Genomic DNA, 24,839 nt, shown 5'->3' with positions numbered 1-24,839 from the left:
ATAAAAGATGTTAGCACCTCAAACTCTGAACAGATTAGTCCAGTCTGATACAATGTATTTTAAATAGTAGCATTCATGGCTTTTTAAATGAGTATATATTAGATATACAGCTACATTTTCACACTCATTCCTCACAAAATAAATAATTCTATATAATATAGGCTATTGTAGACCTGGATAACCAGACTCAGGTTATCAGAACTGGAAATACCCGACCGGTTTCAATTATATTGTTTAGTCTCGAAGCAGCTCATCCTTAATGCTGATGTGTTGTTCTACGCTGTTCAGTCAGAAAATCCTTCGTGCCCAAAACGACGGTCACCATAGGTGCATCACCAAAAATGCAGCGCTACACGCGACAAGGGTATGCGCGTGGCTGGATTCAAACAATATAGAAGTAAAATTAACTGAAGCATAAACTTTACACAATGCATCAAAACACGTGCAACACTGGCTCTGCAAATACCTCTAATTTTATAACATCGAGTGCAGACTATGGTGGAGGTGTTAAATGTTTTATAAAGCGCTGCCGCAGGTGTACTTCATCGGATCTGAGGTCTGTCGCGTGGCTTGATTTCGTTCATCAAACGCCCTCGCGCCGGATCACGCGGGTGCCTGCCTCGGGTCAGCTGACTCAATCACGTGACCAAAGCTTAGCTTCGCTGCACAAAATGGAGTTGTCGGATTCGGTGGCAAAGGGGCTCCAAACCTTGGCCGACCCCGCTTATCTCGGCCTGCACCACTTCACGGCGTTAATCGAAGTGGCCTTCCGCAGTCTGCTGTCTTCGCGAGCCGACGGCGTGTTCGGTAAGATGGCTGTGTCGATCCCTCGCGCTCGGGAACTTCCGGCCTAGTTCCAGACGTGAAGGAAGACGAGCAGCTTGAAGTGTCAGCCCCTGCAGCGCCTGGCTTTACTAGCAGAAATGCAATGCTTAAACTGTCGATTAATCGGCATGCAACGTCTCCATGTGATGTGTGCAGTGCGAACCTCCTCACACAGCTCAGTGATCGACTAAGATGGATGTTTTGGGCTAGGCTAGTGCATTAGCATGTGCTGTAGCCTGTTCATAGTATGTTGGCAACATGATGAGTAATAATGACTACCTAAGAATGCATTTAATGCTTGCAGTGAACCTGGATATATTAGATGCCGGGTAACCAGTTAGCTACGTATTGTGGAGCTAATGGTGTGTTATGAGGTGTTTCACAAAGAACCAGTGTATAACCTTATGCTAAATCTCTTTCATCTCTTACATGAGGGGTGTGTGTGTGTGTGTGTGTGGACAGAGACAGATATGGGCGTACGTGTTAAAAATGATTGCAGTGTATTTTATTTCGGCTCGTCGCAGATCACCCAGATCTGAAGATCATTGATCAAGCTCTTCTGAAACACTGTCACGTCGCAGCAACAACGTTTATTTTAGAAGCAGTGAAGCAAAATGCAGACAAGTCAACTATTAGGTAAATTCTATTTTATAAAATGTCTACTGCTATTTCTGCAGTGTGTCGTAATTTGACAACGTGCTTCTGAGATTTAAAAAAAAGTGTGTCCTTGCAGCTCGTGCCTTGAAGAGGTCAAATTTGACACTGAAAGATCGGACGCTTTTTATACAGCATACCAGGTTATGTATCTTACTGAAAGTGACGCTTGATATGTAAAGGTGTTGTTTCTAATAGACTTACAATTAATTTTGTTTTTTCCTTAGAAAAACAAAACAAGTCTGGAGAATCTGTTGTCTAGGTGAGTAATAAACTTATTAACCTATTTAGTTTTCCATTGAGCTGACTTTGGATCTCGGGCTGTGTGTGTGGAACGTACGCTACTCCGTTTACCACCCGTAACGTGTTACGTTTTGATCGGCTTTTCTAGCATCGACGGATGTCCTCCTCATGTAACCGATGCGTCGTGGCGTCTGGACTATTGTATAAAGGTGGCCCGCGTTGTTGGCTAAATATAGAGGTGTGAGATGACCAATACGTTTCTAAACCGCTTCTCTTTATTTTGTTAGAATGGCCACGTGCATAAGGTCAATCAGCCGTCCTATCTGATTTCTTTCAGCACTCAGGTATGGGTCTACAACAGTTTATTCAGCAGTTCGTCGGGGTTTTTAACCTGTTGAGTGCATTGCATTGACTAAAAACCGTCATTTTACAGAATGGGGAGAACGGAGCAACGTCTTCAGAAGTAAACTTTAGTTGCACATTGGAGCAACTTCAGGTATTTGAAATGCTAAGATCATATACATTCTGTTGATTTAATAAAAATCTTCATTGACTGTTCCATATAGGGTAGCTTCGTAGGCCTGCGTCCAGGGAGATGTGATCTAGATTTGCAGGGGAGACTCGGTGACCGTGTCGAGAAACCCCTGTAGCAGGATGCAAGCCTGAGTTTGTGTCCTACAGGTTAATCATTTTCAATTTTGACATCTCGGATGAAGAAATGGTATGACATGTCTGCGAAACGTCCCAAGAGATGTTTGAATTAAAACGATGTGTTATACAAAAATGTGAAATCCAGCGGTAGTCAAAAAGGAATGTGGAAGCAAACTACTGTCATACGCACTAAATATTTTTGCTAGCATTGGCTTGAGATGAATAAAACGTCGAAAAGTGCTAGTTGACGTTACGACGTTGTTGACCTCTGACATCTGTGAAACCTGACCTGATGTATGCGTGTGGAGGAGAAAAATCGTGCGGTTTATGAAATGTCTGCTGCTTGTCTTTATATATGTTAGGTTTTTATTTCTGTACACACGATAATTAATCGCCCCATTAATAATCGAGTCACATACGTTGTATGAACATTACGTAGTATATAACCATATATCACGCTAAAATATACAAATTGAATCTCATATAATAGTTGCTACGAAGTGACAGGAACATCCGAGCTCAGAAGTTGCCAGAATGGGGTACTACTTTATATTCTCACTTTGCAAGACAGTTGAGAGTTCATTTGCACTTAATTTTGCAGATTGCATTGTCAGAATTGGATTTCACTGACCTTTGTACACGAGTGCACCAAATATATTTAACAGCTAAATTTCAGCGACATTCTGCGTTGTCTCGGAGCTGGAGGGATCCTCTTCATAATCATACTGTTGAATAAATGTAACTTGATAGGCCAGTGTAAGCTTCCGTGATAATACAGGTAAGGTTCCAGTTCATGGTGGTTTTTATTTAGTTTTGTACGTAGATAAAAATAAATAATAAATATATATAGCCAGTGCAGTTGTTTTTTTTTTAAATATCGGAGGGGCGGGGGGTCGTTGCGCAGTGATTTCTGAATCGGTTTTAGATAATCGGGCAATACTCCAATTAACCGAATGGGTATTAACTATTATCAGCAACTTTGCTTTGAGGGAGCTGAGGCTCCTGCTTCCAATATTTGACTTATGGAGACGTTTTGGCTGTTTGAATGGGGTTCCTTGGAACGGTACTACAGAGTCTTTGTAATTTTAAGCAAAAAAGGCGCATCATGCCTGTCTGATTTAAATTTGGTAAGTGCATGTAGACTTATTGTCCATCAACTTGCATATCAGGTCTGTTGAGTTGTAGCTTACTTTTTTGGAGGATAAAAAGACATTAGAAAGCAGAACGTAGGTTAGTTGGGAGAAAATACTGAAATGAAAGAGTTTACTCTTGGACAATGTTTCCAGCAAGGCCACGTATGGAGTGTTTGTAGCTTGTCTCAGTCGAGGGAGGACTGCGCATCTCAAATTACGTTTGTCTTTGCTTTTGCTGTGAAAAAACATTGCTGTGATATTTCACCTGCGAGAATTAACAAACGTTATTTAAACCCTGTTTAGGATCTGGTGGCAAAACTCAAGGACGCAGGTAAAACTATGGAGCGCGCCTCCCAACTTTAGCCGCGCGCACGTCCGTTTTCCGTGATCAGATCCTTCTTCAGCCAGTTCCCATCGGAGACGACATGACGTGTTTTGCTGCTTTTGTGCCATTTTCGTGTTTGTAATTTCATTTTAAAAAATGTATTAAATAAAATATGATACAAACGTCTCTTGTGAAGTGGGAAACGGTTTTGAGTTTTGTCCTGCCTGTTATTAGCAATTCATATAGTTAATTCGTTTGTGCCTCCTTGCAAGGCAGTCGTTTTTAAAGTATAACAGGCCCATTACACTACATTACGGGCCCAGTTAAAGTTGTTTGTACAATAGGTCCAACTGGACCTTTCAATCAAAACAGTTTATGCACCAGTAGGGTAGCTCACGAACAAAAAGACGGCGTGCTCATTGGAGCCAAAAGAAGACGAAAATCAATAAATAATGATCTCTATTGGAACCCCTTTATTCGGCATTGGCCAACAGATGAAAGCATGTCGAAAGAACAGCGCTACTGCTGTTAAGTTCGAGAGGTTGGCTTTCTGCATCGGTCTGTCCCACCGCGTCCTTTTCCAGCTGACCATTGCCTTTATCAATACAAAGGCATGACTGGCCGGGTAACAGATTGCTTCTCGTGGCATGTACTGTAGGCCAATCTACATGCTTTCATCTGATGCACAGGCTTTGCACTGTGACCGTGACGTGCAATTATGCCTTATGGAGGTGCGAAGTTGGCGATGCTTTGACCAGTGATGCCAATTCCACATTTTAAATAGAAATAATGATGAAATAAAATCAACCGGAACGACACTCAGGACCGCGTCGCGCTGTTCTCACAATTCTCGGTTTACTCGTCAGTAGCGAAGCCGGCGCGAGTACACCGACACATATTCCCGGGCCGCCCTTAAGGAGCGGTGCCACGTGACGCGCGGGGCGGTCGAACTACAAGCCATTTTGGGGACGGTGTCAGTTTCCACTGAGCTTTCAGCGCAGCGCTTTTCCGAAGAGGCGATAGCGGGATCTAACCGAGGGGAAACCCGGCATTTTCGCGGCGCATTTTAACAGCGAGTGGCGTGAACACAAGTGACTGCGAATCTTCGCGGTGGAGCGTTTTTTTTTTTTTTTTTTTTCCTTCCGCGCGCTGGCGTTGCCGTGCTCTTAGTGCAACTGACAGCGTCTGCAGCTCGCTTCAAGATGGCCGCTTGGCTCGCGCTCAGTTCGTGCTGATCGACTTCTAACTTTCATTGTCCAAACTCCTTCACGCCCGAGGACTCGCGTCTGCACCGCCAGGTGTGTGTCCGTCGATGTCGTTTCTTACCAACGTGCAATTTCAGACCGAGTGCTTTGCATGCATCGTTGTTGTTTTTTGTCCGCTTAAACTGGATCCGCGTCTCGGTTGGTGCGGGAGGTGACAGGCTCGAGCACTCTGTCGCTCCGTCCAGTGTTTCAGGTTTTTAGTTTTTCCTCTCTGGAGGTTTTATGCTGCTCGCCTTATTAGTTCACACCGTGTTAACGGATGTGTGACTTGTTAGATTTCTGTGTTTGCTTTGTCCTGCTGGCTGCAGTCAGTGGTTAAGTTTATTAATGAACCCGAGCCGCTTAAAATCGCAAGCGTGTCGGGTCAAATGTTTACAAGAGCCAGTGATCAAAAGCGTTTTCCTCTTATTGTATCGTGGTGTAATTCTACAGTTTTATAGATATGAAACCCCTAATGTGTGGAGAAGTGGCCGAAATAAATGTGGTGCAGAAATTGCCCTATTTCTAAGTATTTTCAACTTAAATTCATGAGGATGACTAATTGTCGGAGAAGAGTTGGACAGCTTTCGGTGGGTCACCAAAGCTTGTCGTAAGTGAAAGCCGTTCTCTGATTAAAGTAAGAAATGTATTTAATAAAGGCACGTAAAATTATAAGGTTACAATTTAAAATATCTGTGTACGAGTTGTTTATTTATTCTTAGATCGCCGGTAAGCGGAGTGGACGTGCCTACTTATTCTTCAGAAATGATCATTTCTCACGTAGGGTTTTTTCGGTACCTTTTGGTCGTGTTCTCTTATTTTGTATGAGACGGATGGCAGTATGTTTACTCTACTCCCTCTTTTTTGGGGTTTTCCTTTATCAGCACTTAAGTGTAGGGAATCTTCGTCCACACAACTGTAAACAAGTCACGCTGAATATTGTGTAATGCAGGCGATTCGCGTCCGTCTTCCTGTCTTGTTATTTTAAAGCTGTCTGGACTAGGATACACACAACTTATTATTTCCTCTCGATGCTTGGGACACCTGTTAAAAAAAATAGTCACACACGTGCTATTTGTGCTAAAGGATTATGAAGAAGTTAGGCCTAGCCTGTCTGTCTGCAAGGGTTGGTATCATACCCACCTGACACGCCGATTTAACATGAGAAACTAATGCGCTGGTTTCGCCCTGCTCTCCTGTCGTTTATATACATTATGCGCGGAGTCTGCTGACCGTTGTTTTCTAGATAACTAATATTGTTTGTCAGTGCACGGTGCTGTTATCGTTTTTTTTTTTGTTTTTTGTTGTTGTTGTTTTTTTTACAATAGCACAGGTAAATTGATAATAGCTACCACTTTTTTTGTTAATTGTTGAGTTCGGCTGTCTCAGGTATTCATCTGTCTGTTCGTCGGTACTCGGCAGGCTTATTGCCTGTAATGGACTTTAACTAAACGTGCTGCAGTCTTGTCGGCTGGTTACTTCTGGGGTTTGCCTTTCTGCGCTGGTTTGCAACTGATAGATGGGCCAGTGAATACGTCTGCCGAAACCCACTGAAAGGTTAAAGACCAGCTGTGATAACTGGTGGTCTCTTTGGAGACGATGTGTGACTGTTCATTGTCCATATTCAGCTGTATTTCTACATTCTTTAAAAGTCAGCAGAGTAGGATAATTTGGCCTCATTTTGCATTGTTGAAAAATCTTTTTTGTTAGTATCTTGGGCCATAACCGTAGTAGTCTAATCTGAATTTAATGTCCCAGGGTTTGTCGAAGACAACCACGATACTCTCCGTATTTCTTATTTGACCTCCAGTCGTTTCTGTATATTAAGTCTGTGTAGCTTGCGCAAATTGCATGAAGTTGCGTATTTGGGCTCAGTGTGATGTAGATAGTCCAGTAGGGACTGACGTCTCGAGGGTGTGAGGAACGGTAGGATAAGGCATTTTTTTAAACGCTCGCGCCAGCATAAGCCTTTGGGCTCTGTCGGTGGTCGCTCATATTTGCGCCTGTTTCCTAGCGCGGTGCCCTTTAAATCTGTGCTGAACAAGTTTGTCTTATTTTACCTTCTTTATTTTATTAAAGAAGGGGGGCGGTAATGGCCATGAACTGTGCTCTAGGCGCCTGGAGCGATGCCCGTGCCGCCTTGGGGCAATGTCCTCGTGCTTCTGTCAATGCGCGTTTAGTTTCATTGATGTGTAGATTTTTATTGAAGTGGCATCGCAGGAGAGATGAGGTCCGTGAGTGTGTTTTTTTTTTTTTTTTTTTTTTTTTTTTTTTTTTTTTTAAATTACAGTAGCCAAAGCATATTTAGCTCAAAAGTTGCGTCGGGCGACATTGCGCTGAGTGCTTAATTTGTTGCCACGTGGAAGGGACCGAAGTTGCTATAGAAACAGTAACCGTCGCATGCGTCAGTCGATTAAATACGAATTCAACTCAAGGAGGTTTCTGCTGCTGGGCTGTCGTATTGTTCAGTGCACTGCAGTGCCGCCGTGTCCATTAGTGTAACGCGGTTTGGGTACAGAGCAAGCGGCTGCACTCCTGCAAATTCCCTCCGGACGCTTCCCAGCAGCGGTGAATCGTCTCGCGAGTTGCCTGGCAAATTCCGTTGTGGCGATGTTTGACAGAAAGCGAGATCATTAATCACCTTCCCACTTGATACACATCCCAGTGGTCTATTATATCCTGGAGCCTCCTTGGAATATTTTGTTGTTGTTGTTGGACGTAACTTGGCATTCCTGGGAGCCGGCACGCGATGGTTACGGTGTATTCCTTTCACTTCAGGGCCTTAATCTCCCATGACGATGCATCGTACAACAAGAATCAAGATCACGGAGCTAAATCCGCATTTGATGTGCGTCTTATGTGGCGGATATTTCATTGATGCCACCACAATCATAGAATGCTTGCATTCTTGTAAGTACTGACTCAGTTACTTATCTCGGATCATTTGTCTTATCCAGTAATGTCCTACTTATTATCTAATATTGAATATTTTCTTTGTTTATTAGTTTGTAAAATGTGTATTGTCCGCTACCTGGAGACCAGTAAATATTGCCCTATATGTGATGTCCAGGTCCACAAAACAAAGCCTCTTCTCAATATTAGGTAACCTTTTCGCCCACCGTCCCTTACATTCATTTCATATACATCAGTAATGCATTAACAACAACCCTATTACTCACCTTCTCCATGCATAATGCTTTATATTGCCTCACTATAAAAATCACGAAAGGGTGATTCCTCTGTATTATTCTGAAATGTTTGTAACATCTTGTAGCAAACTTAATTTTAATTTGAGAGGGACTCATTATAATTTCAGCACATTTGTCAGTGAAGTCCTTTCAGTTGCTGTTGTGAATACATGGATGTTCTAAGATCTTGCCTTTCACCGCTGTAGGTCTGACAAAACTCTACAGGACATTGTGTACAAACTGGTTCCAGGTCTGTTCAAAAGTAAGTTCTGTTAAACACGAGGGCAGGGATGCGTGACACAAACGGGCCTAAGGCACGACACAAGCAGCACAAAAAATGGAATAGTGGAGTGTGTGATGTTGGGTTTCCTTGCATGACAGAGAGCATTCCAGGGATCTGTAGTGTGGGGTCCGTAAGGTTGTAAAATGTCTAATGTTGATTTACAGGTTGTCCTGGCTAATAGTGTTAATGCACCGTTTTTCCTTATAGATGAAATGAAGCGAAGGAGAGATTTCTACGCTGAACATCCATCAATAGATGGTAAACCTGCTGTATCTCAAAAATAAACCCTTTATTCAGTGGTTGATATAACTGATGACTGCCTGACTACAGTCTGGGTAATGTGTGCTTTTGTGCTTGTGTGTATGTGAGCATGGTCACACGTATTTTTGACCAGTAGGTTTTTCTTTTCTTGGTCATTCGTTTAATTAAAATGTTTTTTTTTCTTCTTTTTTTTCAGCGGCCAATGGTTCCAACGAAGATCGTGGGGAAGTAGCAGATGAAGAGAAAAGGATCATCACAGATGATGAGATTATTAGTCTCTCAATCGAATTCTTTGACCCCAAGTAAACATTTTCAAATGGAATAATTTAAATTGAACATTGTGCACCTAGATGTTTTTGTAAGTGCATGCCTGTAGTTTACAAAAAAAACCATTTACCTTCTGATATTTTTTAGGGCCCAACAGCAAGGCAGTGCAGAAGAGAAGCAGAGTACAGATGAGGTAAAGGAACGTTCTGATGGCTAAAGAATTTGCTTTCATCGGCAGACAGAAGGGCAGGTTTCAGGGTTTACGCTGTAAACTGGGGGCTGGTTTGAAACGAAGGATCATTTGGTATTATTCTAACAGCATGTTGGCCCTACGAGATCTCCATCTGTTACAGTTGAGAAGCCAAATGCTCTCATTCCCACTAATTTACGTAATTTTCCCCAAATGAACAATATAGTCTTTTTTTGATTGTTTGTCTGTCTGATTTTTGTTTTTAGATATAAAGGTAGTAAAAACAGTATAGTAAGGTTTCCAGAGTAATGGGGCGTCACGGACAGTGATGCTTCTGGAAACAGTTCGGAAGCTGTGAGTGGAGCTACTTTATGCATATTTTAAGGGTTCTTGCGGTTTTTTTTCAAGGTAAATAATAAAAGGTACTTGCAGTGTCCTGCTGCTATGACTGTGATGCATTTGAGGAAGTTTCTGAGAAGTAAAATGGACATACCCTGTACTTTCCAGGTAAGTGACTACAGACGTTTCCCCAACACTCCCAACATTTATTTCATCTGGGGGGCAGTTTGGGATTTTACGGAATATAATTTTCTTAAGAGCAAAGTTTGTTGCCTGTTGAACTTCATCTTTTTGTTTATGAAAACATGATTTGACATTTTAATTCTTTCCAAAGATTGAAGTTATGTACGAAGATGAACCCCTGAAGGATTATTACACGTTAATGGACATTGCTTACATTTACACATGGAGACGGGTAAGAAACCCTAACTGAGTGTAGTCATTAAAATTCTGTGTGTGTGTGTGTGTGTGTGTGTGTGTGTGTGTGCACATGCTTGTATGGTGGCAGGATAAAGTATAATAATTTCTGTACTGAAAAACAAAGACATGATTATGATCTGTAGTCTCTCCATAACAGGTGACTGTGCTTCAGATAATTATTGCTAAAACTGCTTTATGTTTCATAGAATGGTCCGTTGCCCTTGAAGTATCGGGTGCGGCCGAACTGCAAAAAGATGAAGATTACTAACCCACAGGATGGCCTGAACAGCGCCAACCGCTCGGAAAGCGACTCCGCAAGCGACAAAACCAACAGTCCTGCTGGCGCACCGTCCACCTCCTCACCGCTGCCGAGTCCGTGCACACCAGTCCAGCCTTCGCATTCCACTTTCCCCCATATTCCTAATCCCATCAACGGCTCTTCGATGGGAAGTCCCAGTCGACAGTTCACCTTCGGCAACAAAGTGCGAAAAACGTCACTGAACGGATCCTCCACTTCATCGGGGTGATTGTAATAAATTGCCTAAGCCAACGCCAGATTATCCAGCTATCTCCATGCCAACGTCGTGTCACTGTCGCCTTTTTTCGTCTTTATTATATTACACATGTAACTTTAACATAGTGGAAGTGGCACATTTCATCTGATTGCTGGAGTACATTTGGGAACGATAGCCTAACTTTGGCCGCAACGGAGCGCAGCAGTTTAGAACTGATAGTTATGGTGTTTGCAGCACATCCAGAAGACTTCGCATTTTCGCAGTTAAATAATTGACCGAATTAGTTCTTTTTTTTTGTATGTATTTTTACTTTTGGTCTTCATTTTCCAAAGCAATCCAGATGTGTTGCTTGTATTTGAAGCGTGATCTTAAAAGCATGCTAAAAACATTAGTTCGCCTTTCTTGGGCAAGTAGGCCCACTAAACATTCCTGATGTATTCAGCTGGTATTCACAGTATATCAAAGAAGATATATATTTAGTTCATTTTAAAGAATGGTAAAGGCCTGTATGTATTTAGAGAAATTTAGGGTGAAAAGTTAATGTCAAGCTGTAGTCGGCGTGTTTAATTTTTAAACGAAGTTCTGGAAAATTCTAAACCTCAGTTGTGATTTCGCTTTGCTCCGTTGGACTTTCTCCTTAACGAACCCCGTTCACAGGCGGGAGTTAAACAACGCATGCCGCGAGGCCACGGTCTAGGCCCATGTATATAGTCATGCACGTGCGCTGTAGGCAGCAGTCTACCAGATTCACCCGTTCTCGCTCAAAGACAATTTTGAATACTCAAGTGTTCATTTGTCTTATTGGTCGACTGTATGAATAACTATTGTATTGTGACTGTTGCACAGTATAAATCATCAAAATAAACATTTTACACTTTCACTAAGTTTGTCCTTTTTTTTCTTTGCCTCCTCTAGAAGAAAATGTGCATATTTTTTCCCTGCGGTGTCGTTAACCTAATCTATGTTAAAATAGTAAATTGTAAGTATTAAAAATATGTAATTATGCCGTCCTACAAAATCTGCCATGATTTAGCCATCTGGAGGAAGTGGATGTCATTTACTGTTGGAAGATTGTGCACGTGCATCCACGCGCCACACTAAGAGCAGCGACCGGCTGTATTTCCCCAGTGGTTTGTTGTCTCTTTAACTCCGTAACAAATAAGATACGTCTGTAAATTCCCGGTGATGTCCTTTCTTCGGTTCCTGGTGTGCACGAGGCACAGCTGCCATACTTCTGTCTGAACTTGTCAACTCACCTGCGTTTCACATATCCGGCTGTCGACTTTAGCTAATGTCGCAGGTCGTCCTAATTCGTAACAAAGTCTTAAAGTACAAAAAACCCCAAACAAACAGTCAAACGTGACGCTTAAAAAATATCCGGTGTTTCCCTATCCGACGTATGATCATAGGCAGCTATAGATTACTGCGCCACCTGCGTATGAGAGTAAAGAAGATGGGAGTAGCACGCGGGTATTTGTCCAAAACTTCGCGGTTAAATCAATTTTTAAAAATATTTGTAAAAATGGAAATTGCTTATATTCTCTGAGATGGACATGGGATGGAACGTTCACTTCCCATTTGTTAGCTCCTGATATTCCTACATCGTTGGAAAGAAATAATAATAACAAAAATAACAATAATTTTGCAATAATATTTAAAAAGACGGACAAGCAGATTAATTTAAGGATAGGTTAACTAATTGCATTTAATCTTGATCTTAAAATATGCCAGGCTTTTCAGAACAAATGGCCGGCCTGATGAGCTCTTTCAGTATAAAGCACAAGGCAAGCTTTTCCCAGACATCTTAAACCAATTTGCATTTTCTGCGTCAAATGTCACCCCGAGCTGCCGCGGAAAAATATGTGCGCTCGCGGATATGCTAGGCGATGACGTATGCTTCTATAGCTTGTTCTATGCGCGAGGCCGCAGTGGAACCCGTGTGCAGTCAGTAAGACCTCGTGCGCTTCAAGTCTGGGTAATTGTAGCCCGAGTTCAAAAAGGCCGTGCCACAGATCGCACGGTACAGTGTGAAGTCCTGGATGGATTATTCACTGAGGTGTCATGTGTAACAACATAAAACACATATTTATGAAATGTGTTGGGTGTGTAGAATTTGACACCTCAAAATAAATTGGCTAGCTAAGGCCGTCATTTGTGGAAACTTCATCAAAACAAAAGGCCTGTTTTCATTAAACAAACCAAAAGCCTGTTTTTAAGACAGCGTCTCCTACGGTCTTCTGACTAAAACTAGACAGTCTCCTGTTATGTCTAACTTTAGTTCTGAACGCATCATGGTCAGACTGAGAGGGTGGATATAACTGTCAGTGTGACTGGACCGCGATCGTTTAGAGTTTATTTTGCATTTGGCATTTAATCAAATTGGACTTTATGTATGAATTTTATGTATGTGGACATTGAACACCTTTGCACGAGTGAGATTAGGAATAACGTTTGTCAGGAAACTGCCCATAAATGAGCCGATAGTGCTACTGACATCTGAAAGTAGGCCATGCAAAATTAGGCGTAACTAATAAATTAGCAACGTCACCGCAGACGTTTCGAACGAGAACTTTAAAAGAAAGGAACTATTGAAAGAAAGTAACCTTGACAGTACAATAACCTTTAAACAAAGATTCGCGTTGATAAATACAATACAAACACAACGGCGGTCTGCTAAAGAATAAAGTGTAAAATTGTATCGTTATCTCATTGTTGAAATGAATGTTAAATGTGACAGTTCGAATTAAAATTAATATTTGTATTAGGCTATATTAATACTTATATAAAATAATTTATCGTACAAACCCACTACATAGTAGATTCCTGCTTCTCTTCGGATAAGATGATTCTCTCTCTCTCTCTCTCTCTCTCTCTCTCTCTCTCTCTCTCTCTCTCACACACACACACACACACACACACACAAGGAATGCTTATGTTTGCATTCAACATGATAGCCTATCTATTTTAGCGTACACTTCTTGCAATGCTTTGCAAACTGCCTGCGTTTTTATGTCTATCACAGAATTTATTAACATTTACAAACCTCTAATTACAAAGCATGTGGTGTGATAGGGACCTAGAAATTAAAGGCTAAGTAGAGCATTTTAGATGTTGGTCTACTTTAGTCTGCCTAACCTATATGGACAGTTCAGGAAAAGTGTGACATCAGATAAAGGGAGACAAATAAGTTGCGCGCTGCATTGCGCTTTCACTGCTAGGAGCCAAATGTTAGTGTCCTGAATAATTCCCAACAAGTGTCCTTGTAATTCAGCAGAACGGCACATAAGGATACTTTTTCCTACATAAGGATATTTAAAAATAAAAGTAAAAGCAAATCGAACAAAATAAAAGAACCTATAGGTCAAGTGAGACTCTAGTCATCTCTTCTTTCTTTTCTTTTCTTTTTATGCATTACAAACTGAGTTGTTGTTTTTTTTTTTCCTGAATTTGGTGGGGAGTCCGGCAACTCCAGAAGCGGGGCTAGACTTTGGTGTTCTGGCGTCCTAACCTTAAGCAAGTCCGTTTCTATCTTTATTTTATTACATACGATGACATTAACCAGACGAATGCTTTAATGTTACCTGGTTTGTGAGAAAGCTGTCTGGCTTCTACCTGACTAAGACACAGTTCTCTCGGGGAAAACATGTGAATTTAAGAGACTTCGTGTTAAAAGACGGGCAGGAAAAAACCGTTACCAGTAGTCCTAGCTATAAAACCATATTAACAGGAGCTATAAAATATCTTCATAGGAAAATCCGCCAGAGTCGCTCATGTTTTGCACATGTGCCTTCTACACTGTGCCCAGGCTGCAGCCTGCCTGGCGTGCGAAGGGAGCAGCTGTTGGCTTTCATACGCAGCAGACTTATTGCATGTCCTGTCTGCCCAACAGACGACTTTAGAAAAGCTGGATAGCACTTTCACACCTACAACGATACCGCAAAAAGGAATGTGCAGCGGCGCCTATTACTTCCGGTTTGTTACCGGGACAACCGTGCAACCCGGGAAACACTTCAGAGCCCAGCTGAAGAGAGGACTCAAACATTTGTTCCTTTCCTTTTCGCCAGGGTTTGCAAAGTGAGGGAACTCTCACTCAGCTATTCCCCTTTAAACGTGAACTCCTTTATATTCAAATGCGTTTTATTGCTAATTATATTGCAAATTAAAAATGTGGAATAGAACAGAATTGGGCCCCTGATCAATTATGAAATTATTGGAAATAAATGAAGATCTTAATTAACTACTTAAAATCGTATTGTTTATCAGTTGCCAGTGTTTTTCTATTCTTTTCCCATCTCCGTTTTTCTATTTGTTGTTGTTGTTGTTGTTGTTGTTATTGTTGTTGTTTTTTGTTTGTTTGTTTTTTGTTCCTCCAAATTTAGTTGCTGGCTTTCCTCCAGAGATCCAGAGATTTTTCATTATTTATTTTTGCTGAGTTCTTTGCTAGCCTTTATCTGTCCAGTCTTCCATGACCAAAGCCAGCTTTTGAACATCCAAAACATTTAGATATCTTGCAACTCTGACTTCAAGCTGTTTGACATAGAATAGTACATTACACATTAGCATAGTTATGCATGAATATAACTAATATTTTTCATCACAGGTATGTTAAATGCATAATAATAGCATCAGAATCCTTTAATCCCTCTGTAGAGCTTATGGAGATATTTTATTCTATTGTACTTTACTCTATTGTAATTTTAACTTGTTATAAATGTTGTAGGTACAATACAAGTAATTTTGTGTGTAGATGTTTTACCATAGCTTCTCTTATTCATAACCCTCTCTCCTATTACCTTCTCATTCCTCTGTAGGTTTTCATGATTATCCAAAAACCAAAAGCCCTTTTCAGTAAATGCCTTATTGCTTGTCGATTTCCCACCTTCAGACAAAGCAAGTTGTGAAAGAACATCATTATGAAAGTAGTGATGCTGGTCATTGGTTGAGAAGTTCATTTATTATTTCAAAAGTCATGCCACATCTTTTTGCTTTCATACTGTGACAGTGAACTCTGAAACAGGATAGGCTAATCCTTATGGTTCTGTGCTTTCAAGTGTTTCCTGTTCCTGTTTCCTCCCTTAACGCAAACATGCTCTGCCTCTCCGGCTTAGGTGTAATGTCCCTTCTGAGGCCTCTTCTGTTGGATGTGGTCCCAACTATCCAGCCGACGGCGGCTCTGGCTCTCAGCAGGCTTGCCAACTATAACGATGAACTGGCGGAGGCAGTGGTGAATGGAGACATTCTCCCACAGTTCGTCTATTCTCTGGCTAAGCAGTATGTAAGACTGAACCTCACAGATTTTACTTCAACAACCTGACTGATGCTTAGTCTTCATACTGAAATGTTTTGGCAGTCTATGACCACATAGGTGACCAGAACCCAGATGTCCTGTTTTTGTTTTCTTTTTGTGTGTGTGTGTGTGTGTGTGTGTGTGTGTGTGTGTGTGTGTGTGTGTGTGTGTGTGTGTGTGTGTGTGTGTGTGTGTATGTAGGATCAGCTTAATAAACATTTTATTGCCCTTTATCTTTATGGCTTAATTTTCTTTGTGTGACAATCATGAATCAGGAAACAGAGAAAATAAAAAGGCATAAAGAACAAATCAGTTAATCTTAATCAGACTCAGACATCTTAATTGTACTTGTTCTGAGTATCCTGTCCTGAACAGAACAACGCTTGCTGTAGACAATCGAGCTTTGGTGCTTTTTGCCCTTGCAAAGCATTCATGTCTTAGAGAGGCCCTCTCAGAATGAAGTGAGCACTTTCCCATGATTGGCATTCAATCTGTGCTGAAGTGACTTTGTCACACATACACTTTTTGCACATGAGGTTGTACATTTATTTTCTAGGTTTTGAAGGATATAAATGTTTATTGTATACAAGAATGCGATTGCTCTTGCATTCATTTTTAAATCCACCTTTACATTATCTTCTGCAGCGCTTCTATAAGAAGGCAGCAGCGTTTGTCCTCTGGGCAGTTGCTAAGCACTCTCCAGAGCTGGCCCAAGCTGTGGTGGACTGTGGTGCTCTAGACGCCCTTGTCGTCTCCCTGGAGGAGTTCGATCCTGGAGTAAAGGAGGCTGCAGCTTGGGCACTGGGCTACATCGCCCGCCATAACGCCCATAAGTCAACACCGTGGGCGCTCTGCCGTAACGCCCATAAGTCAACACCATAGGCGCTCTGCCCTAACTCCCGTAAGTCAACATCGTGGGCGCATTGCCGTAATGCCCGTAAGTCAACACCGTGGGTCAACACCATGGGCGCTCCTCCATAAAGGCCGTAAGTCAACACCGTGGGTGCACCGCCATAACGGCCGTAAGTTTGTTTCAGGTAGTTTTTGTCTCTCCTGAATGCAGCTAATGCCTGATTTTTACAAAAAATTTCAGTGATTGCCGCAGTTCATTCGTTTCCAGTAAGTGACTGTCAGTGTGGGCTTTTTTTTCCAGTTGAACTGGCTGGTCATGGATGATTGGTCATGGATAATGGAGGAGATCCTCTGCTTGAACAGTATGGCTGCAGCTGGATGTTTCTGTAATGTGAAGCACTGCCTTTGCTTTTAGTGATGCTCACAGATCGCAAAATCATTAGCAAACACTTCAGCAGGACCAGAACCTTGATTAAAGATAATCCTAACCTCGTTGCCTTAATGAAAATTAGAGAAACACTGATGTCATAATCTGTAGACACAAGATTCAGTTTGAACACTGAATGAATAATCAATTGTAAATTGTTCAATGTTTATAAACAAGCATATATTACAAACCTGTTGGGTTGTGTTTTCTGTTCAGTTGTTCAGTCAGTTGTGGGTACATCTCGAAAGGTTTACTTTATCATATTGCTCAAGTCACCAAGGTTTACAATATAGCAAACAGGAGAGAGACACTTGTAAACGGCACACTCATATAAGACTTTTCATAATTGCTTTACAACTTTATTCATCATATATGGGTATTATATGATTATGTGGCTCAGTGATTAAGGTACTCAATTAGCAATTGGAAGGTTGCCAGTTCAAGCCCCACCACCAAGTTGCCACTGTTGGGGCCTTGAGCAAGACCATTAACCTTAAATTGCTTGAGTTGTGTTCAGTCATAATTGTAAGTCACTTTGGATAAAAGCATCAGCTAAAAAAAACTATTTTTTTTAAAGCATTTTGAACAAACTCTATATAATATATATAAATTGTATTACGTATAAATTAATGGTAGCTTGCTTCACCCATCACTCAGCATATGTTTAGTAGTGCACATTCCTACAAAAATCCACACCAGTTGGAAAGCAAATTACCCATTTCCTGTTAAAATTGCTGAATTAGTTGCTCATAAAATTTGTCACCTTGTGTCACCTTGGGTAACCAGATGTTTGCAATTATGAACATGTCTGTTAAATCAGGCCAATTCACAGTTGCTGAGATGTTTAGATAAAATATCAGAAATACCAGCACAAACGTTTGGCGGTTTGAATTGTTGGAGCTCGTCTTTCAGCAACATGGCCCCGTGATCCCCGCTCTCATTTCATTTGCTTTTGCTCTAAATCTCATAATCTTCTTGATCTCTTCCAAATTTCCAGTTCTTCTGGATATGCGTCTGGATTTCTGTCTGTGTGATAATGTCTATGAGGGAATATGCTGTGCTTATATCTTGATTTGGACTTAAACAAGCAGCAACAACAACAAAAACCTTTCGGTGGACGTTGAGAGTTTTTCCACTTTCCTGTCTGACTGAAAAAAGTATTTGAGGAGGAACACAATCACTCTGATTCAGGAAATGACAAAATATACATCTGCAGTACCTGCCACACATAACATACCTACCAAACAAAACATAACATACCTCCCAAATGTAACATACCTACCCAATGAAACATACCTTCCAAATGTAACATACCTACCAAATCACTTCAAGCTGCATAGTATCTCCTCTGTGTTTCCTCTTTCATTGTCCCAGATGGTGGTGAATGTTGGGGGTGTAGCAGCTGTGATTGACTACCTCAGGGACTCTGGAGAGAACATTCTTCAGCCTGTGATTATATGGCTGAGCTATGTGGCTGCACTCTCAGTTCATCACAGTACTTATTGTGTCGGAGGTATGGTACAAGTTCTTACAGTAGAACTGTAGATTACATTTCACATTTTAATAAAACGCAAAGTATAAGATGATGTAAGATCTTCACTTGCAGTTTTTTTTTGTCCAGCATTATTTTACATGTCATCAGTTCTAAATGGGAGATTGTTCATTTTGTTATTACATCTTGTCGTAACTGGTTGGCATGCGCCAACACTGAAGCATTTCCCATTCACTCTATTGGCCGACTCTCCTTTCCTCTAGAGGGAGCCACAGCTGGATTTATTCTGGTGGAGCAGAGGCTAAACAGGCCCAGTTTGTGAAAGTAGGTGAATGTGGTGGCACACCTCTAAGCATGTATGAGCTACTAAAAGGCAGCCTGTAACTGTTTCTGAAACAATGGTAAGTCTACTAAAAGGTACCACTCTGTAGAATGCATACACTTTGCCTAGTGTCAGAAAGCCCAGCTAGTTGGTCCCTTGTCTTCGCTTCTGTTTTCTGGCCCTGAAGATTCTTCATGGTAGTGAAAGTGTTCTGTTTGTTGAGACATCTTTGGGATTCAAGTGTTACAAACTCACTTTTTTCCTGATTAATATTCCTATAATAAATGCTATAGCCATGTGTACGCACCCCTGCAAGAAAAAGGTGTGTAGTTGTGCTCAATCCAAGAAAACAAACTGAAAAACATTTCCTGTAGGTGTGTGAAGCAAATAAAAGAATGTCCTCAAAAATAAACAATGTTGCCCACACACTACCAAAAGGTCAGGAGAATCCAACAGAGGTTCTGATCAATTTTAATCCATTAGTATGGTCTGATGTCCACCAGTGAAACAGTGCTCACAGGGAACCATCTTATATTCATCTTTTATATGCTAAAACATCATATCTGATGGCTGACATCAGATCATGCTAATGGAATAAAACTGATCAAAACCTCTATTGGATTTTCCTGACCTTTTGGTAGTGTGTGAGCTACATTCTCTCTTTTTGTAAACTTCCTTATTGGAAAGTATGTATCTAGTTTCGACAACTTGAGATAGGGCAGCACATAGACATTGCATCCGACGTAATTTAACATGTTCTTATATTTATATACTAACATTCTTCAGTTATACCCCTGTACCCGACTGAGATTATGTATGTACTTGTGATAGAATCATAAATTATGACTAATATATCTTTTTATATTCCCCTTCCATTAGTCTGGCTAATATGTTTGGTTAAAATGATAAGATTTATAGTTTCCCCATACAGTAGCCAGGTTTTATATCAAATTCTATGCTTTCTTTCCGGTTTACTGTACAAAAAAAAAAAAGAACTCGTCACTAAAACCAGGATTAGAACCGGATTGTATCCGTAAACCAACACTTTGCTGACTGAGCACAATTTGGTCACACGTTATTCTCTTTATCGCCCCCTGCTGTTGCATTTGTGATTCAATTAACAATTTATTGAACAGATGTGCAGCATATGGGCAGCCCCTTGGTTTATTACTCCGAATTCGCGGTTACATTTTCGATGAAATGCTTCATTTTCATTTTTCTATCTCTATTGCTTTTACTCAAGCGACCCCCTTGCTTAAGACACCGACAATAAAAGTGTATACGATACAATAACTATTAATAGATTATTAATCCACTTACCGTAGCCTACATCTTTCTGACCGTAATCGGTAATTAGAGGTTTTCTTAAGTGATATTTTTTTAGTAAAAACGTGTGGTGCATTAGCTGTCTGGTTGGCTTCCGTTTTCTGTTTGTAAGGCCATTTTTGTAGACATGACCAGAGGGGAAAGTACAAGCATATCTGGAGAGGCATCGGGAGCCCGACACACACACACACACACACACACACACACACACACACACACACACACACACACACACACACACACACACACACACACACAAAATAAAAAAGCAAATAATTTATCGTGTCAACACTCAGTTCAGGAACTATAATGGCTATGACCATTGTTAAATGATTTAAAATGTACTTAATAAATGTGCTTCACGAGCGTGCGCTTAATGATCGTTATGTGCATAAAAATCAGTTTGGCGAACCCCCCCCCCCCCCCCCCCCCGAGGTTACAGAGAGAAATAAGTTATTCATTTATGTGGATAATAATTAATGTGGAAACTGTATCCCCTTTCTAAGGAGACCGCGTCTGGGATACATCATGTCTAAAGTTGCGTTCACAATTATAGACTGCAGAGACAAGTCGAATTCTAGTGTCCGTCGCTGTTGTATTGTCACCTGTTTAATCTATTTTTTTTTGTTTGCTTTGTTTGTTTATTTGTGTATTACAACATATATACGATTAAATGATGCAAATTATTTTGTCACTGAAGAAATTGTATTCGGGTCATTTTTAAAATGTCCTTAGCCCAGTTGTTTCAACTAGATATACATTTTTGTTTTAAGCGGTTTGCAGTTTTCCCCGGCATAAACCATTGAAGCAAGCTCAGACACATTTTACAAACAAGGTTATGGCACTATAAATAAATAAATAAATAAGCCGTACCCTGTGTCTTTTTAATAAAACACAGTGTGTGTGTAGCTAATGCGAACAGACAAAAGACACAGTCTATAATCTATAAACAAGTGCAGCTGGCGTGGTCTTCATCACACACCTCGCGCACATGCGCTGATCTTCATCACACACCTCGCGCACACGCGCTAGATATTTAAATGACCACTGACCCTACTCCCATATCGACTGACTAAATTAATACTTATTGTAGGGGTTTGTTTATTACACTAATGTTGTCTAACAAACTCTAGTACTTGTTTATTGCACTTAACATTGTCTGCTATAGAGCTTATATGTATTTTGTACTTCTAGGTATCAACAGTGATCCCTGTATTTTAGTTCATTGGTATATTGGACTCTAACCTACTGTACTGTACTAGGATATATTCTATGAGGAAATGATAAAGCACTTTTGTAAGTCGCTCTGGATAAGAGCGTCTGATAAATACCATAAATGTAAATGTAAATGGATATGATGCTGGTGTTATGTGTGAATCTCTGACTCTGCATAATGCTCTATTACCTATTACTTAAACGCACTCAGAATGAAGAGAGCTTGATATGTTTTCGCCTGACTTTTTTTTTCTATGTCATATGATGTGTTCAGATAGTAACATGTTCATATATTCAGATATTAAAATGTCGATATGTTCAGATATTAACAGGTTGATATGTTCAGATATTAACATGTTGATATATTCAGATATTAAAGTGTTGATATGTTCAGTTATTAAATTGTTGATATGTTCAGATATTAACAGGTTGATATGTTCAGATATTAACATGTTGATATGTTCAGATATTAAAGTGTTGATATGTTCAGATATTAAAATGTTGATATTTTCATATATTAAAGTGTTGATATGTCCAGATATTACTTTCATTATTTTGCGGAGTTGGGGTCATGATGGCTTTATACCAGCACTTAGGTGTCAGTGAGAACTATATCCTCCCAGTCTCAACACCCACAATGCCCTTGTCTCTGACCTGGCCTATCGGCTTGACAGTTCACTTCTGTTCTCATTAACATACTGCCGGCTCGTGGGTGGTGGCACAGCATCCACCCATAGGCTGGTTCTCCCTGTAGATGGTGACGGTTTGCGTCTACCTGGCCAGCTGTGTCTGTTGGCTGATCTTCTGTTCTTCTCTTTGACGCTGTATCATGGTTCATCTATGAACTTCAGTCATTCATGCCATGACATGAGGCCCAGACTCTGCAACAGTGCTTGATCTGAAAACTGCTGGGTAACAAACACACATACATGACTAACACACTCTACCAAACACATTACCAAACACACCATTCCAAACACAACCACCAAACACACTCTACCAAACAAAACAACCAAACACACCCTTCCAAACACACACCACCAAACACAACCTATCAAACACAACCACCAAACACACCCTACCAAACACGCACCACAAAACACAACCACCAAACACACTCTTCCAAACACACCCTACCAAATACAACCACCAAACACACCCTACCAAATCAATGATGGATTTTACCCTGAAAAACTGTTTTGAGTAAATATTCCTTTTAAATTAATTAAAATTAACTTTTGGCAATATTTATGAAGAAGTTAAGATATGTAGGTTATATAAATTAATTCTAAAATTATCATGCAAGCACGTATTATCAGATCAAGTGACCAACTGTAGATTTAACTCCCTCTCGTTCTGACTGTCTGTCTGTCTCTCTCTATCTCCCCCCTTCTCTCTCTGCAGGTGTGAAATTTTCACAGATCTTCACAACGTTTCCTTTTTAAAGATTGTCATCATTGTTCTTCATCTAAGACAGCTGCATTTGCAAACTGAAGATAGCACTAAGGTAGCATGAAAACAAACAAACTAAATCTCTGAACCTTTCCTTATTTCACCCTCCTCTGAGGTTAAAAGCATTTCACACATCATTGTTGACTCCTTTTAACCTTGTGTACGTTTTGTGTACACTTTTGAAAATCTCTACATCTTCCTTATAATATATTTAACAAATACATTCCAGTAGGTTTATTATTAGCGGGTGTGGACGATACAAATGACACTTCAAATTTTTAAAATTTACAGTCAGACCTCTTACTAGTTCAGATTTGCTTCTTTTGAAGTAAGCAGCGATGACGTTTCACATGACGTGTCTACTCACCTGGACTCGTACCCTGAGCTCCGCCAGTTACGGGGTGCACCTCATAAGCTGCAAGTCCCCGCTCAGTACACTTCAACGATGCATGTGGCAATGATACTTCAAGCGCTAACGCTCTTTCTTCTCAAATACGTCGGGGGAAACTCAGATCACGGTACGCGTAACGTGACAGCGGTAGTTTTAATTCAACAAATGCTCTCGTTCTTTGCGATTTATTTTCTGTTCTATCGGAGGTATGCAATTGCTCCAAATTCCTTTAGATCAGACGGTTTAGCAACGGTCATTTCTCTCAGTGTCCCACAGGGACTTATTCATAATCCAGCTCTGTTTACTCATGCATTCACCTGCTGTCTTTAGTGTTGCCGTGGGGTTCGACGGCTGTCCCTGTCTTATGCCCCAGCTCGTGGCTGAAGCAGGGGTGAGTGCTCGGCTTTTCTTCGGTCTTGTATGCGTGTTTTCAGATTTTCACTGTAATATCTCGGGAGGCAATATAGTACAATGTAATATACGGTATAATGTGATGTGTAATGCCCTTATTTCCTTATTTTTAAATGATCTGAGTAACTAGCAACTATTTCATGAACAGCTAAGATAGTTTACCACTACAGGCCTTGCTTCTGTGTATTTTAAAATCCACAGGTTTCTGTTGACTGACACAAAGAGACTTCAGTTACCGTAATTCATTAGGAAATAAACTTAAATTTTTTATTTGTGGGAAATTGTGTGTGAAAATAAAATGTGAGAAATGCAAACTGTGTGTGTGTGTATGTATATATATGCATGTGTATGGATGCGTGTTTGTGTGTTTCCTATAGAGATTATTAAATCAGGTATATAGAAGGAAAGATCTGCTTTGACACAATATATTTTATTCAGCGCATTTTGAAGGTTGTGCTCTTTCATTATTATCAGTTATAAAGTTGCTATAGAATGAAAAAATGCAAACCCTACATTATCCATTCAGTCCGTGCGTGTGTGCGTGCTTTTATCCAGTTCATGTTGAATGGGTAATGTATTGTAGTTTGCACATGTAGCCTGAGCTGCTTCAGCTCTGTCGTGATGTTTGCACAGACACGCAGGACCAGAACGTGTCACCCCTGAGGCTGATGAGGGTAACAAAGAGCTGTATGTAAACGATGTTGCCATGGTTACTTTGACTGACAGATTGCTGGATGGAAAGCATCTCCTGGAGATCTCCGGGGGGTTGGCTGCCTCGACTGGGCAACCCACAGGTCAGGTGAAAATTTAACACTCAGAATTTGAAATTGAAACCAGGGATATATATATATATATATATATATATATATATATATATATATATATATATATATATATATATATATTTTTTTTTCCCCCATTAGTTTTCCTTTTTTGTGACTAAATATGTCCACTCTTGCTTTTCCTTTTGTGTGTTCTTTAGGTTTACTACAGCTGGGAAAAGATACTGTTTGTACAGTTTACATCAAGTGTGACTGGAGTCCTGATGATCAAAGCTTCCACCAAGCACCTGCTCTGGACAACAGCCATATTTACTGCTCTATAGAAAAGACCCTGGCAGGCAATG

At 40.6% G+C, this 24,839-nt stretch overlaps 4 protein-coding genes across 4 annotated transcripts in view; all 4 read left to right on the top strand.

Annotated features, from left to right (window-relative positions):
* The first annotated feature begins 625 nt into the window (after positions 1–625).
* Positions 626–4,017, top strand: commd3 (COMM domain containing 3). The gene is made up of 8 exons (XM_027028513.3): positions 626–807; positions 1,350–1,461; positions 1,559–1,622; positions 1,707–1,741; positions 1,871–1,931; positions 2,010–2,066; positions 2,156–2,218; positions 3,810–4,017. The coding sequence occupies exons 1-8, from the start codon at positions 672–674 to the stop codon at positions 3,867–3,869; spliced, it is 588 nt and encodes a 195-aa protein (XP_026884314.2). The 5' UTR covers positions 626–671; the 3' UTR covers positions 3,870–4,017.
* Positions 4,018–4,792: 775 nt separating this feature from the next.
* Positions 4,793–11,418, top strand: bmi1a (BMI1 proto-oncogene, polycomb ring fingera). Its single transcript, XM_027028512.3, has 10 exons — positions 4,793–5,129; positions 7,854–7,985; positions 8,081–8,177; positions 8,470–8,525; positions 8,754–8,804; positions 9,004–9,109; positions 9,222–9,267; positions 9,673–9,771; positions 9,938–10,018; positions 10,230–11,418. The coding sequence occupies exons 2-10, from the start codon at positions 7,868–7,870 to the stop codon at positions 10,548–10,550; spliced, it is 975 nt and encodes a 324-aa protein (XP_026884313.3). The 5' UTR covers positions 4,793–5,129; positions 7,854–7,867; the 3' UTR covers positions 10,551–11,418.
* Positions 11,419–14,571: 3,153 nt separating this feature from the next.
* On the top strand, positions 14,572–17,275 carry spag6 (sperm associated antigen 6). The gene is made up of 4 exons (XM_027028518.3): positions 14,572–14,612; positions 15,647–15,813; positions 16,471–16,847; positions 16,979–17,275. The coding sequence occupies exons 2-3, from the start codon at positions 15,652–15,654 to the stop codon at positions 16,705–16,707; spliced, it is 399 nt and encodes a 132-aa protein (XP_026884319.2). The 5' UTR covers positions 14,572–14,612; positions 15,647–15,651; the 3' UTR covers positions 16,708–16,847; positions 16,979–17,275.
* Positions 16,757–24,839, top strand: part of pkd1l1 (polycystin 1 like 1, transient receptor potential channel interacting) — a 27,705-nt gene continuing 19,622 nt past the window's right edge. The window contains 2 exon segments of the mRNA XM_081722679.1: positions 16,757–16,762; positions 18,479–18,617. Coding sequence (XP_081578805.1) covers positions 16,757–16,762; positions 18,479–18,617 — 145 coding nt within the window.

The sequence above is a fragment of the Electrophorus electricus genome, chromosome 1, assembly GCF_041902795.1.
Source record: "Electrophorus electricus isolate QZ-2024a chromosome 1, ASM4190279v1, whole genome shotgun sequence".
Classification (NCBI taxonomy): Eukaryota; Metazoa; Chordata; class Actinopteri; order Gymnotiformes; family Gymnotidae; genus Electrophorus; species Electrophorus electricus.
Note: the sequence above shows the minus strand (reverse complement) of the source record. Positions and strands in the feature narration are given on the sequence as shown.

What these genes read in the sequence shown, in the direction of transcription:
- bmi1a (XM_027028512.3), top strand. Translation starts at nt 7,868, where the DNA reads ATGACGATGCATCGTACAACAAGAATCAAGATCACGGAGCTAAATCCG. An exon ending in TGAACATCCATCAATAGATG is followed by an intron (nt 8,805 to 9,003) that starts GTAAACCTGCTG and finishes CTTTTTTTTCAG; the next exon opens with CGGCCAATGGTTCCAACGAA. An exon ending in ACATACCCTGTACTTTCCAG is followed by an intron (nt 9,772 to 9,937) that starts GTAAGTGACTAC and finishes TTCTTTCCAAAG; the next exon opens with ATTGAAGTTATGTACGAAGA.
- commd3 (XM_027028513.3), top strand. Translation starts at nt 672, where the DNA reads ATGGAGTTGTCGGATTCGGTGGCAAAGGGGCTCCAAACCTTGGCCGAC. An exon ending in GTCTGGACTATTGTATAAAG is followed by an intron (nt 1,932 to 2,009) that starts GTGGCCCGCGTT and finishes TTATTTTGTTAG; the next exon opens with AATGGCCACGTGCATAAGGT. An exon ending in GCACATTGGAGCAACTTCAG is followed by an intron (nt 2,219 to 3,809) that starts GTATTTGAAATG and finishes AACCCTGTTTAG; the next exon opens with GATCTGGTGGCAAAACTCAA.
- spag6 (XM_027028518.3), top strand. Translation starts at nt 15,652, where the DNA reads ATGTCCCTTCTGAGGCCTCTTCTGTTGGATGTGGTCCCAACTATCCAG. An exon ending in ATTCTCTGGCTAAGCAGTAT is followed by an intron (nt 15,814 to 16,470) that starts GTAAGACTGAAC and finishes TATCTTCTGCAG; the next exon opens with CGCTTCTATAAGAAGGCAGC.